At 44.7% G+C, this 13,215-nt stretch overlaps 1 protein-coding gene across 1 annotated transcript in view; it reads left to right on the top strand.

Annotated features, from left to right (window-relative positions):
* Positions 1-13,215, top strand: part of LOC122186342 (calpain-13-like) — a 32,051-nt gene that overhangs the window by 15,768 nt on the left and 3,068 nt on the right. The window contains exons 11-19 of the mRNA XM_042882915.1: positions 416-576; positions 2,174-2,210; positions 3,575-3,637; positions 4,620-4,677; positions 5,126-5,193; positions 6,615-6,683; positions 7,639-7,717; positions 9,561-9,677; positions 12,501-12,556. Coding sequence (XP_042738849.1) covers positions 416-576; positions 2,174-2,210; positions 3,575-3,637; positions 4,620-4,677; positions 5,126-5,193; positions 6,615-6,683; positions 7,639-7,717; positions 9,561-9,677; positions 12,501-12,556 — 708 coding nt within the window. The remainder of the gene's footprint in view (positions 1-415; positions 577-2,173; positions 2,211-3,574; positions 3,638-4,619; positions 4,678-5,125; positions 5,194-6,614; positions 6,684-7,638; positions 7,718-9,560; positions 9,678-12,500; positions 12,557-13,215) is intronic.

Consider the following 13,215-nt stretch of genomic DNA (forward strand, 5'->3'; position numbering starts at 1 on the left):
AGAAGAAAGATGAGAACGTTCTGTTTCCTTGTGACACTTGCTGGAAGGTTTGAGTTGTGATCCTTAAAGCATTGTCATCAAAGTGAGATGCTTAGTGAATTCCCTGGGTTATGCTAGAACTCAGGAAGGTTTTAGTAAGGGCATTCTTACTGTTAATTGAAGTTCTCTTCACTGAAATATATTTTCTTATTTTCCTTTTTTACCCACTTCTTCCAACTTTTTGTATTATTGATGTGTGCTTGGACAAAGTTTGTCTCCTGTTCAAGCTTTCCATGCCTCTGGGAAGGTTAAGGCATATCAGAGGCAGCGTAGATCCAGAGAGCAGTGGGAGCATAAGGCTGCTCTGGGTACGCTTACTGACTTACTTTGATTCCTGGCATGGAAGGTGAGATAACCAGCTTTGTTTTTCTTTTAGGAGAACTCCAAAGTTCTGAAACAAGTTTTCTCCCTTACACGAGATGTGAGCAGCTGCTTTAATTTGAGCCCAGGAACTTATGCTGTCATTCCTGCTACAACAGAGGACCGAGAATTTGAATTTGTCTTACGAATTTTTGTAAAGAATCAAGACTACAATGAGTAAGATAATGACAAGTACTCCATATGGGCCCCAGATTTGCTGTATGCCAGGATTTAACAATTTAATGTTGAGACAACTGATGTAGCAATTTGCTTGCAATGTACTCTACAAATGTGCTGGGACAGCACAGCTAAGTGTTGAGGACCATGTTAAGGGGGATCGTTTGTGTACTGCCAGATGCATAGGTGGCCATTGCAGAACAGGGCAATAGCTCATCAGTAGACATCAAGGATCCTAGCTTTGGTATGAAGAGCAGTATGATGAGCAATAATTGTGGAATATGCCCTTCCAGCTTGCAAAGAAATCTCTCTTTAATAGAAGAAGGACTGCAAGCTTCTTTTTCCTAGCAGCCACTATGCAGTTTTGTATGTTGTGCCAGCTGGACCCTGCATGGATCAGGTTGTTGGCAAAGAAGCAAAAAGCAGTGGAAGACTTGGAACCCTTCAACTAGTCATCAAATACACAGGTCAACAGGGCTCCCCTCAGTAAGAGAGGGGTCGTGAAGAATAAGCATGGTAGAAAAATAGTATATCACAGTTCCTGCAAAGGCAGCTTCTGTTGCATTTGCGTATAAATATCTGGGTGTGCTTTATTTAAAGAGCAAACCCTACAGCTCAGTGTTACCAAATAACCCTTAGGGATCAGATGTGCAATGCCTTTCCTTCAGTAATTTCTGCAGTATAGATGACTGCAGCTCTTATGTCACAAGTCCATATCTTCATAATGAGATTGTTCTCTAGGTTTTGGCCTTCAGTTAAAATGGCTCAGAACCAAATAAGGCAACTCCTTAGTTATGGACAACAAACATGAGTAGTCTGTGCCACAGGCTAGTCTGCTTTCAGTGTGATGATTCATGCACAAGAAGGTTCAGCCCTTGGATGTAGCTCTTTCCAGGAGAGCTTGTGACCCTTACCTTACTAAGCTAGGCAATGCATGGGCATGCCTTTCCCATGGGTCTTGCAGCACTCACAGCATTAAGGTTTGTTCAAGGAGAAGGGAGCATCAGTGCCATGTGATCAGAGGGCACTAGCTGGGCTCTGTGCTCACTGTCTGGGGACAGGTACTTCCTTGTGAGGCCACGCAAGCTTTGTCATAGACAACTGGCTTACCTGATTTCTCTACTGAAAGCACGCCTTCGGTGTTAAATGTTAACTGCTACTAAGTGAGCCTCAGAAGGAATGATGATCTCCAAATCAATGTTGCCTTTTTATAGCCTGGATGCTATGTTTATCCCTGACTATTAAACTTTTTTGCGTGGCTCAAGGAAGGACAGCCCTGGCTTCTGTGTGGGGAGATTAGTCCTGACATGCTCTGCATGAGTCCAGTTATCCTTTCTCTGCTGCTGCCCGCAGGCCCAGATGAGGGAGGGCAACAGCCCCAGAGCAGGCACTTGGTCTGCTCATATTTACTTGCACAGGGAGGTCTGCGACCAGCACAACAGAATTGACTGAGCTGGGTCAGACCAGGAGATGTGAGTGCTGGGCTGTAGGCTGGGTAAACAAACTGGTCGCTGCCTACCTCCTGCAGTGTCTGCAGAACAGTGCTCTTGCAAAGGCACATTTTCTCCCAGTGTGATGTGACTCAACTCTTTTCTAGGAACGCAAACTCTCAGCTCAACCCAATGCCGCCAATGGTAAGAGTCCTGGAAAACTGCTACTGATACCGGTGTGATAAGCAGGGGGGGAAGCATTTCAAAGACAAATGATTCCTGCAGTGTCTGTAAAATGGGTATGTGTCCAAGGAGGAGAGAGGGAGAAGCTGATTGAAACTCCGCAGCTCAGTATAGCCATTTTTCAAAAAACTTCACAGCTGAGAGCAGAGTTGTGCACGCTCTCCCCAGAGGAATGGCTTCTCTTAGTGTTTGCATTCTATAAAGAGCAGGAGTTCATTGAGGTGAGACACAAAGCAGATTTCTGCAGATTTTCGCCTAGGTATCTTCACAGATGTAAGGGAAACTGCACTTTAAATCTGGGTGCACCTCAAGTTCAACCCACATTTCAGCCTGTCCAGTCCAGTTACCATCCAGATACCACTGGATATTAGGAAAAAATTCTCAGTGAGAGCGGTGATTCTATGGTTCTGTAATCTATTGCTGGACTTCCTTCCTGTAAACTGTGCACATTGCCAGAGCTGGTCCAGTCCATGCTGCTGCCTCAGTGGTCATTTGCAAACCCCTGCCACTGAGCAGGCTGTTATTTACAGCAGTGTAAACTCTATGTGGGTTGATGAAGCCAAAGATGCTCCAAGAGAATGGAAAATGAGTCCTTCCCTTGTGATTCATTTGCCAGCCTGCAATTAAGTCCCATTAGAGAGGTAGCATAAATGGCGGCTTATTATCTCTTCCCACTGACAAGCTGTCAGTTTACTTGGTTGTTGTCATTAGCCAATGTTTTGACTTTGACAAATTATGGTACCCACAGTTTCTGATCTTATTCAGGCAGTTGGACTTCACTAGTATGAATAACACGGAAGGCATTAGGGATTAAGCTCAATTTTTTTTGTTTTTTTTGAAACTTTATGAAGTTAAGGATATTTCTCCATATTGGCTCCATAGAGAGCTGCAGTTGTTCAGATACTGTCAAGCCTGCACTGGGGTGAGAGAGAAGGGAAAAGTCAACACCTTGTTCTATTCTCTTGGTACATGCCCTTCCTGGTGCATCTTCCATGCTCTGAGCAAGTGGTTTCAACCAAAGGCCATCAATAAGGATCAGTCCTAGTATTTGTATTCTCATGTATGGACTTGCTGAATTCCACTCCAAGATGTTAAAGTTGTTTTCCCCAGGCTCCCTCCCAGCTGTGCTAAGTGATAGCATCCTAACAATGTTTCTTCCTTCACTGCAGTAGCTTTCTTACTACTAGTCCACTTTAGGGATGTTAAAATTGAATTTCTACTGTTGATTCTCCAGCCCTCTCTGAAGCATTGTTTGATCTTCAGACTGCTGCTTCCAATTGTTTTGTAACTGAATTATTTATGTGCGCATTTCTTATTTGATCCAGGATGTACCAAGACAGAAACAGGACAGCTCCTATAAGGCTATCTTCCTAAAATATGCGAAGCAGGTACACTGTCTAAAGCATCTTGCTGAAAAATAATAATATATATATATAAAAAAAAAGGCACTTGCAAAAAGAAAACTAATCTCCAGTGGTCATACTTGACCCATTTATTAAAATGTTCTTTTGGAAATGTAGCTTCATCCTTAAGGGGGCACCCTGAAAGTGGTATTGATTTACTTGCCAAAACCCCTCAGAAAAACAGGAATTTTTTGCTGGGACAGATTGGCTATCCCCATATTTCAGAGGAGGATTGGAGATGTTGGACTTGCATGTGTACTTTTTCTGGCTTTGGTTTGTTTATGTACAGAAAGCAATTAGAAAGCTTTGGGTATTCCCTCCTCTCATCAGCATCATTTTCCATTTGCTTTTGCAGCAGCTGGAAACCAAACATCAGTGAGTGTTTGAGTAATTGATTCCTGCTTTTTCTGAGCCAAACTGTGTGCATTCACAGGAGATGCGTTTAATGGCTTAATAAACCATTATAACAAAACTGCTTGACTTAGGAGAACAAAAAAATATATACATATCTCTGCCGAAAGTTTTTGCACAATGGATCTCTTGCAGTTAATAGTTGTATCAGTGCACTGAGATGAAAATGAACAGGGCTGCCCTGCTGAAAGCCCTGGCGGTGTTTCAGGCAGGGAGGCATTCTGGTTTGCTGATGGTTTGGGTGGCTCAGAGAGAAGCAGGCAGTTGCTGAGGGTTTGGTGAAGAGAATGTGGATGAAAGGAGCAACTGCTCCCATCACCACTGAAAACACTCCATGGCAATGGAGCCTGTGGCTGCACAGCAGACCCTCACAGGGAAGGACAGAGAATGGCCCAGCAGCAAGTAGGGCTGTGGCATGCTTCTGTGCAGGCACAGTCATGCATCCATCTGCTAGAGGTCCTTCTTAGTTGCCATGGTGCATGAATAAAGGTATTTGGGGCAAAAGTGAGGCAGGAGTAAACTTTGCTCTCACAGACCTCTCTTTATTCTGCATTAGGGCTCAGCTATTGATGCTTTGCAGTTGCAACAACTTCTTAATGACATGGTCCTGCAAGGTAAGGTTTTTGCCTCTGGTGCTTCCCTATTCTTAGTTAGTGTAAATTAGAAGATTTAGTAATATCTGTATGTATTATGTATGTATGTGTGTGTGTATCTATATATATACACACTTCCCCTCCCAGTTCAGTACTGGGACAGCCTTCCTCATCACTGCTATTTCACTGATCCTTATCCCAAGAGCCTTCTGCTTCCAGGAGGGTGAGTAGATGGGTCAAGACAGTGCAGAACAGCCACCTGTGAGCACCAAATGGGAAAAGAGGTAGTGGAGGTTTTCAAGAAGGATCAGACTCCTTCAGTGGACCCTTGTTGCTGCCTGAGAACTTTGAGCTAGATCTGGGGCTGTGTAGTTTTACGTGCCTTCAGACTGGTGTCCTTCCCCCCCAGTGGTGGTCTGAATGTAGGGTTTGCTTTTGCTGATTTTGTCTGTTATGTCAATCCTTGCAGATGAAATGACCAGCCTGGGAGGAGAGTTCAGCTTTGATTCATGTCGAGCCATTTTAGCTCTGATGGATGTATCCTTTCAGCAAAAGCAATAAAGTTCCCCAGTGTTGCTCATCCTTGCCTTGAGTTATGGCTGAGCTGAGCGTCCCAGTGTGAGAACCTGCAAAGATTAGCCATATTCCTCAGTAAATAGCTGCCACAGCCTATATGCAGGACTTTGCTATGCATGGCCTGGCTCTGGGAGCATCTCTGCTGAAAGGTGAGAGTCAACCTGTGCGTTCATACCTTCTGCCAGCGACAAATTCCTTTGGTCTCATTTTCCATTCCGTGGGGCCCAGGGCTTTGCTAAGCTTCACTCTCAGATGCAGGCCCCAGGCACAGGTTGGTGCGGCCACAGAAGCCCGGAATGTCAGCTCTCAGAGCTTGCCAGCAGAGCTGCAGTAAGAGAAAACACTGTCTCTGCCCACTCACAGCCATGTGTCTGAGACTGGCAGGCCATTCATCCTTCCCAATGTGCCTTCCCTATTTAGTTGGATCCACAGTCATTTTATTGTTAACAACGCTGGAAATACATTGCCGGCCATTGTAGAACAAGAAGACTCCTTGATGAAAACATAAATCCTCCCTTGTGTGTTTTCTCCCATTTGCTGGCTCGCCATCTCTTTCCTTTCATGCCTTGGAATAACTTTGAGACATTTTCAGATTTTTAGAAGCTGACAGGGAATGAATAAAAGTGCTGTGCAATCCCTCTCTTTCCAGGTTTCTCCATCTTGCAAGCAAAAGAAGTTTCTCCCCTTTCCAAAGCAACCGCTAGGCTAAGTGGGCACTGTGAATGCATGGCACGTGCAAGCACCTGGCTGACAAAGCCACTACTCTCCTTTGATTCAAGGTGGATTTTCATTCTCTGGGCTGCATACAGCCCACGTACAGTGTGACCTATCCTGGCCTGCAAAAATGATAGCAGCTTTTTTTCAGTCAGGTTTCACTTGTGGGCTCATGTAGCTTGTAGTGAAGTGTTTTCTTGCTTGCAGTGGCTTCTAAGAACAGGCATCAGGATCAGCTCTGTGTGTTCTTGGCTCCTTCACTGCCTCTTCTCCCAGAAGGATCCAGCCAGAGCTGATCTCATGCTGTCCCATGCACAAGAGCACATGTAGGCTGGAGCATGAGGTTCTGCTCCTCCTCAGTGGCTGCTGTGCTCAGGGGCCCAATGTCAGCTGCAGAGATTGCCTCAGGAACCCTTATGGTTAAAGACACCATAGAAATAAAACCTTTTGTTGTTTGTGAGCATAGATATGAGCAGCTGCACAAATTGCCAGAAAAGGCATATTTAACTCTGAGCATAATTGGGACCAGAAAAGATCTTCTAATCACAAAGCAACAAACAGAAAAGGCTGCATCTTAAGGCTCCCTTTACATGAAGGCAACATCCTCAGCAATGAAGGCATCACCAGGTTTAGCTCATTAACTGCTTGATTCTTAACTAAATGCACAGCTCAATTCAAATGGACAACTCACGCTGCAGGAGTTTGGGAGCCTCTGGCGAAGTGTCACCAAGTACATGGTATATGGGGTTGCTCTCTCTCTTTTCTCTGCCACAACCATACTCCTGTTTTGTTTTGTTTTGTTTTTTTATCACCAAGGTGCAGACACTGCAATACTAAAGTAGATGTTGCCAAGATTGCATCTTTAGTAGGTCAGATTTCCATCCTCTCATGCAAAGGCTGAGGGCAGGAAGCAGGAGTGTGTGAAATGCTGTAAGCGAGCGATCAGGGGCTTTCTGAAATGGGAAAATGTAGGAAGGCCAGTTAGTCTCAGGATTTGATGCAAATCTGTGCCCACTGCTGGGTACACTTTTTAAAGCCTTTTTTTTTTTTTTTTTCTTTTTTTTTTTTTAAAGTCTCTGCTCTGAGAAAAGCATTAGATTCGGAAACAGTGTGGATGCCAGCTTGGTATTTAGGGCCTCACCTAAGTTCAGGCAGCTTCCCTGAGTCAGGTCCTTCTTCCTCCAGTCTTACTGCAGAAGGCGAAGATTCCTTGGAGCCTCCGAGGTGGGCAGACTGTGCTTTGTTCTGTCCCTCTCAAGACAGTCTGTGGCCACCTAGGACAGTGGGGTGCCGATTCCCTGCTAAGCAGCAGTGCCTTCCCACTGACAGCACCTCAGGTTTGTTGGGAAAGATGACATTCTGGGACACAGGGACTCCTTGCAGATTTAATGTATTACAGACAGTGTGTTTTTGTCAGTGGAAGTATGAGTATTCCTGTTGTTGTCTGTGCACATAAACCAGGAAAGTGAGCAAACAGGCTTTAACCCACCCCAAAGTGGAATTTTTTATGGTATAATATAGTGACTGAGCCTTCTGGAAATGGTCTGTCCTGTCATGGTCACCCTGTCTTATCTGTTGACTTCCTTGCAGTGAATTTATTAAGGAAGGGAAGCATCCTACCTAATTAGATGTAGCAATACATTTGAAGAGCAGTGATGAAGGCCTGAAAGCTGCTTTTCTGCTGTTTTTCAGGATCTCTTCAAGAGAGAAGACAGAAATCGTTCTGGATTTCTTGATGTATCTGAACTGAAGAGTGCAATACAGACAGCAGGTATGTCCAGGTGTGCTGAGCAGCTCCTGTCCCTGCAGAAAAGGATGAACAAAAGAAAGGGCTTTAGGAGTAAAGCAGTTTGGAATGCTCAGAAGTGCCAGTTGGATCACAGCTCTGCTCAGAATACTGCATTGTTTCAGGGCACTGAGACAGAAAGCTCATTTTGCACAGAAACCTTTTCTTTGCTGCATGGCGCTGTGCCCACCTGCCCCCTCCCATACAGGAGCATCCACCCTTTGAATCACAGCAAGGGAAACAGCAGAGATGCAGAGAAGCACAGGCTGCAAGGTTTCTCTAAGTCATAGACAAAACACACAGCCAGGGAAAGGAGCAAGGAGCTTGCACATAATCCAATTCCTGCAGTTTCTCAGGGAGGCAGTGACTAAGTCTATTATGGAAAGCCACAGTGACAGGCATTTATTTAGTTTGCACTGACCTCTATTGGCTACACGAATGCTGAAACTTGCAGTGAGTGCATAGTGTCCCTTTGCACAAAGGAGGCATTATTGCTGGGTTATCTCTCCAGAGACTTTGTGCATGAAATATAGCTCACAGATAGCAAACCTGCTGGTAATCGTAAAGTAGTGAAACTCCCATTTGTATACCTGGAGCTTGGAGTGGGTGCTGTCTCTGGGAGGAAGACAGTGAAGAAGAACTGTTGATGGGAATCATCAGCTCAGAACGGATGTGTAACTTTTTTGTTGCTGAGAGGTAAGCAGAGCATCTGCATAACCTGAGCAGTGCAGCGCTAATGTGCCAAACGGCAGTGAAGAAGCTGCCAGGCCGCTTCTGCTACAGTGTGAACTGGGAGAAGCAGCAGCTAAAATGGTGCAGCTATTGGAAGGGCTAAGCATAAATGTATTTCCATTACATAACTATTGCACATTGTGTGTGAGATTCCTGCTGGGGACCTTCTCCAGGTAGGCTTGTGCAAACAGGGTTTGTCATCGTGCTAACCCACCTCCAATAGTTGCATCTCTCCCCAAAAAGCTGTAGAGAAACCATTCCCTTCTTTTCAAACTAATTTGGCTTCATTATGAATTCATTTAAAACCAGTAAGTCTAGAACTGGTTGGTAAAAGGGGGAAAGGCACTTCACTTGCCACTGAGCTGCTGAAAACTGGGGATGAGCAAATGAGACTTTCTGGAGTCACAAAGAATGCGTTAGCCTGAAGCTATCAGTGCATAACATTTCTCTTTTATTTAGTAAATCAGCTTTTAGAGCAAAAAATATTTAAATCATGTCTTAGGTAGCCAGCATATTTAGGGTAGTTTTATTTAACTTATAAAAGAATCATTCTAATAGGCAACTTTTGTTCATTCAGTTGAATACCAATTTCCATCCAAATAGACTGTGACACAAATACTGAATAATCAGCTAATAAGAAACGAAATGCACCTTTCACCGTTTTCTGATATAAGAGAAAATGTAAAAATTAGGAATCCTGGGCATGCTGTACTGCATAATAGCAGTACGTCCTATTCCTGCTTAGCAGAAAACGCCGGTGGTATTGTGAGTGCTACGCTCAGACTGCAGCAGTTATGCACCATAGAAAAGAAAATCATCATTTATTAGAGAAAATAAAAGCGAAAAGTGCAAAGTAAGACTAGAATCTTTAATTCTGCAATAACCACAGTTCATGTAATGAGAAGGGCTTGGATTCTCCACTACCCTGCCCCAGCTCTTCCTCCCACAGCTGGGAGAAGGCATGCTGCTGTGTGGGGGCCCAGAGGGCACCCAGTCTGACAGGGAGGAGGGCTTATCTGTAAGAACACGAAGCCAGCAGGGCCAGTCTGTCACCCTGCAGTGATCCCCAGTGCTGTCCTTCTGTTCTCCCCCACAGGACTGCCTGTCAATGAGCAGATCCTGCACCTGATGGCCCTGCGCTACGGCGATGTGTACAGGAGAATGGGCTTTGCTGACTTCGTGAGCTGCATGATGCGCCTTGAAACCATGACCTGTGAGTTCTGGAGCTTTATCACAGGGTGCCTGCAAAGCCAGGCTGACAGAAGGAGGCAAGGGAAAAACTGCCAGGCACCACAATACAGGCTTATGGAACTGCATGGGGTAAAAATCTAGGCCCTCCTAGCCGTCCCTTTGGACTTAGGCTTATCCTGAGAGCTCCCATGCACTAAGACAGACTAATTTTCCTGCACTGGTGCCTTTTCACAAAAGCTTGAGCATCCTGTTGTGCATTAGATCTTCCTCTAGGGTGGCATCGCCAATACCACAGGAGGGAGACTGTGTTCACTCATGTCCAGTGAACTCATGTCCGTTAAGGTTGGAAAGACCTCTAAGATCATCTAGTCCAACCATCAGCCCATGCCTGTGACCACTCCAGACCACATCCCTCAGAGCCATATCTCCATGGTCCTTGAACACCTCCAGGGATAATGACTCCACCACCACCCTGGGCAGCCCATGTTCCAGTACCTCACTGCTCTTTCTGAGACAAATTTGTTCCTAATACCCATCCCCTGGTGCTACTTGAGGCCACTGTCTCTCATCATATCACTCTTACCTGGGAGAAGAGCCCAACTCCCACCTTCCTACAACCTCCTGTCAGGCAGCTGTGGAGAGCCACACAGTCTCCTCTGAGACTCCTATGAAATGGAAGGCTTTCTCTCTCTTTTTTATTTCTATTTCTTTAACTGGAGAGATATTCCCTCTGTCTTCAGCACAGTTCTTCCAAAGTTTTGGTAAGGAGAAGGCGTGAGACCCTTTCAGTGGGAAAACAAATGCGTTTCCTCTGTTGTGTCCTTGTATTGTCTGGCAAGGAAGGGAGTGACTGTAAACGAAAGTGCCTAATTCTGTTTTATAAAAGCATAGTTTTTACTGCTATAATTATAAGCATTTTGACTGGAAATAGCAGTAGTTAAAGAAATCCAGCAATTGTAGCCCACATGCTAGAACACTGCTACAGCAATTTGGTTCGTCTTTGGAACAAGCTGTGTTTCAGCAGCACGTGGAGTTGGGGGGTTATTTTTTGCCCATGTTTTAGCACTGATGTTTTAGGAATCGCCAGTTGTCAGCAGATCTGCCTGGGTGATGAGGCTGCCTAAAATTCCATTTCGACAGAACACAGAAGCAGCTCAGATAGTCAGAGCAGGTCCAGATCTTAATACCTTCACTAAAACCACAAGTTTTAAATATCTTTATTTCTGTGATTATGTCACTTACTGTGGATGGGAATTCTTATGCCTAATGCAGTAGCATAGCAATTTTTTCATCATAAAAATGTCCTTTTAAATTTTAAGTGCCAGCGTAAAGACAACTCCTTTAAATCCATTTGGAGAAGAATCTTTAAAAATTTCAGTGCCTCCTGTAATGAGTGTCTAAAGATGTTCTTTGAGCCTTTCAGTTATTGCTTTACAGAGGGTTTAATGTGTAATGCATTTCCCAATCTTTTCAATTCACTGTAAGATTTTTAGAGGAGTGCATACAGGAGCCAAGTGGAATGGATGTTGAGCCAAGTGGAAAGAAGAGACATTCCACCTTTATGGGGATGTGAATGCAGCAGTGGAGACAAATCTGTCTCACTGAATCATTACTCATCCTTTCAGGATCGCCAGAGATGAGACCCAAACCAAAAGCAACAGCTTCTTTGCAAATTCTATTTAACTGGAGGTAATGAAGCAGTAAAGGGGCACTTCTGCTCAGAGGAGGCAACTTCAGCACTGCATTTTTTCCTAGAAAGACTGCTGAACATAAGCTGGCCTGCAAATGCAGCCTTGCTAAGGAGCTGGGTGCAATGTGGGCATTTCTTTGTTCTATGCACTTTCTTCAAAGCAGTATAGGGTGGCTGTTCTTCATTATGTTGGTTTTCCTCCCTCCCTGCTCTCTGCTCTGGGTCATATAGGTAGCTCTTGGTTGCCTGTGAGCCCAGGAAACCTTGTCCTAAGGGGCTGATGAGCAGTGGGGCCTTGTGCCCTATTCCTATGCTCTCCCAGCAGCCTTCTATTTCTCTAAAGCTGGGTAGGTTTTGAAACAGGCTCCTAGAGCAATGTTTCATTCAAGGACAGACAAACTTAGATTTGTTTTAACTTTTCATTACTGTTTATAACAGCACATTTCTGAGAGAAAAGTAATTTCGAAATAAATAGGAGCTCATAATGCCGTGTTTTTGTTTCATCCAAACACTTAGGTTTGCTAGCGCTGCTTCTGGACAAGCTGAAATAGAAACGTGCTTTTAGAATATCAGTGTTTGAATGAATTCAAATTTTCTGATGGCAAAGGGTTCTGTCAGAAAATGTTAAGCAACGTTAATTTCAAACTCGAGATGAATAACAGCAGCATCTGCATTTCTATTCCCTGGAAAAACCTCGTAAGGCATACTAATGACATCAAGAGAATCATTTTCCTCAGGGCACACTGTAATCACTCACTGAAAGGGAGGATGGAAAAGGACCAAGGCAAGTTTCCCTGGGGGAAGATGTTTCATTAGTCTGCTGTTCTCCGTCATCCTTCAGGCAGGAGGTACCACTGAAACAAATCACGGGAGGAGATGGAAGCAGTCACGTGGAGTGCTCCTGTTCCTATATTTTTGCTTAACTCTGGACGTGCAGTCGGGATGCTTTACTTGCTGTGATGCTAGGGCTGAGGCACAGGGGGTGCCCAGCACAGAAATACGATGTGGCCAGGCAGCACAGTGCACGTGGACACCTGAGTGATGCACAGCACTCCAACACGGGGACCACAGCTCTGCTCCAGGGCTTATTTTGCGGTTTGTGTTGCACTCTTGCTTCCTTCTCCTGAAAAAAGCTTTTCTTTGTTCTACTCCTAGATGCGTTTCAAAATTTAGCCAAAGGTGGACCACAGGTTTTGATGACAGTGATGGAGGTAAGGATGCTCCTTCCTTCTCCCCAGCTCCACAGCAGGACCATAGAGTTAAGTTAGCAGGAGGATGATGCCAAGGGTGCTGTGTCAGTGCTGTGGGTGTTGCCAGGAGCTTTGCTGCACTGTGGGTTTTACCTGGCTGGGTGTGCATAATGGACCTCAAGAGATATTACCTAGGGATCTCTACTCACACAGCCTTACTAGTATGAGGACAGCTCAGTGGTGGCCATCCCTATCTAAAACACTGTCCCTTCCCGTGCGCTGCCACTTCTGTCACTGGTGGAAATGTTACTTATTGTGGCTTTGAGGAAGTGACAAAAACAAACAAAAAAACCCCATACCCTCATTTCATACTGCCCCATCTGTTAGTTCTGGACTGCAAAACAGCTTGTTTTTATGAAAGAAAGAGCAGACAAGTGCTTGCTGTTGCTGTTTGTCTTACAAAGCACAGCCTAGATAGCTAGCTGAATGGGGATATATTGAGCTTTTCATTGAGCCAATCTGAAGCAAAAATCCTGCTGTGCTCCATACTGATGTGCCTGAGAGCTGTATTTTATCAGTCTGGAAGCTACTTTATTTCTGACAAAACAGTGTTTAAAAGGTTTTATTAAAAGGATCACCACATTCCTGGAGCCTGCTACCTCTTCTGCTTGCAGCCATGC

This window comes from Lagopus leucura, unplaced genomic scaffold, assembly GCF_019238085.1.
Source record: "Lagopus leucura isolate 7727_CA_CO unplaced genomic scaffold, USGS_WTPT01 Super-Scaffold_73, whole genome shotgun sequence".
Lineage (NCBI taxonomy): Eukaryota > Metazoa > Chordata > Aves > Galliformes > Phasianidae > Lagopus > Lagopus leucura.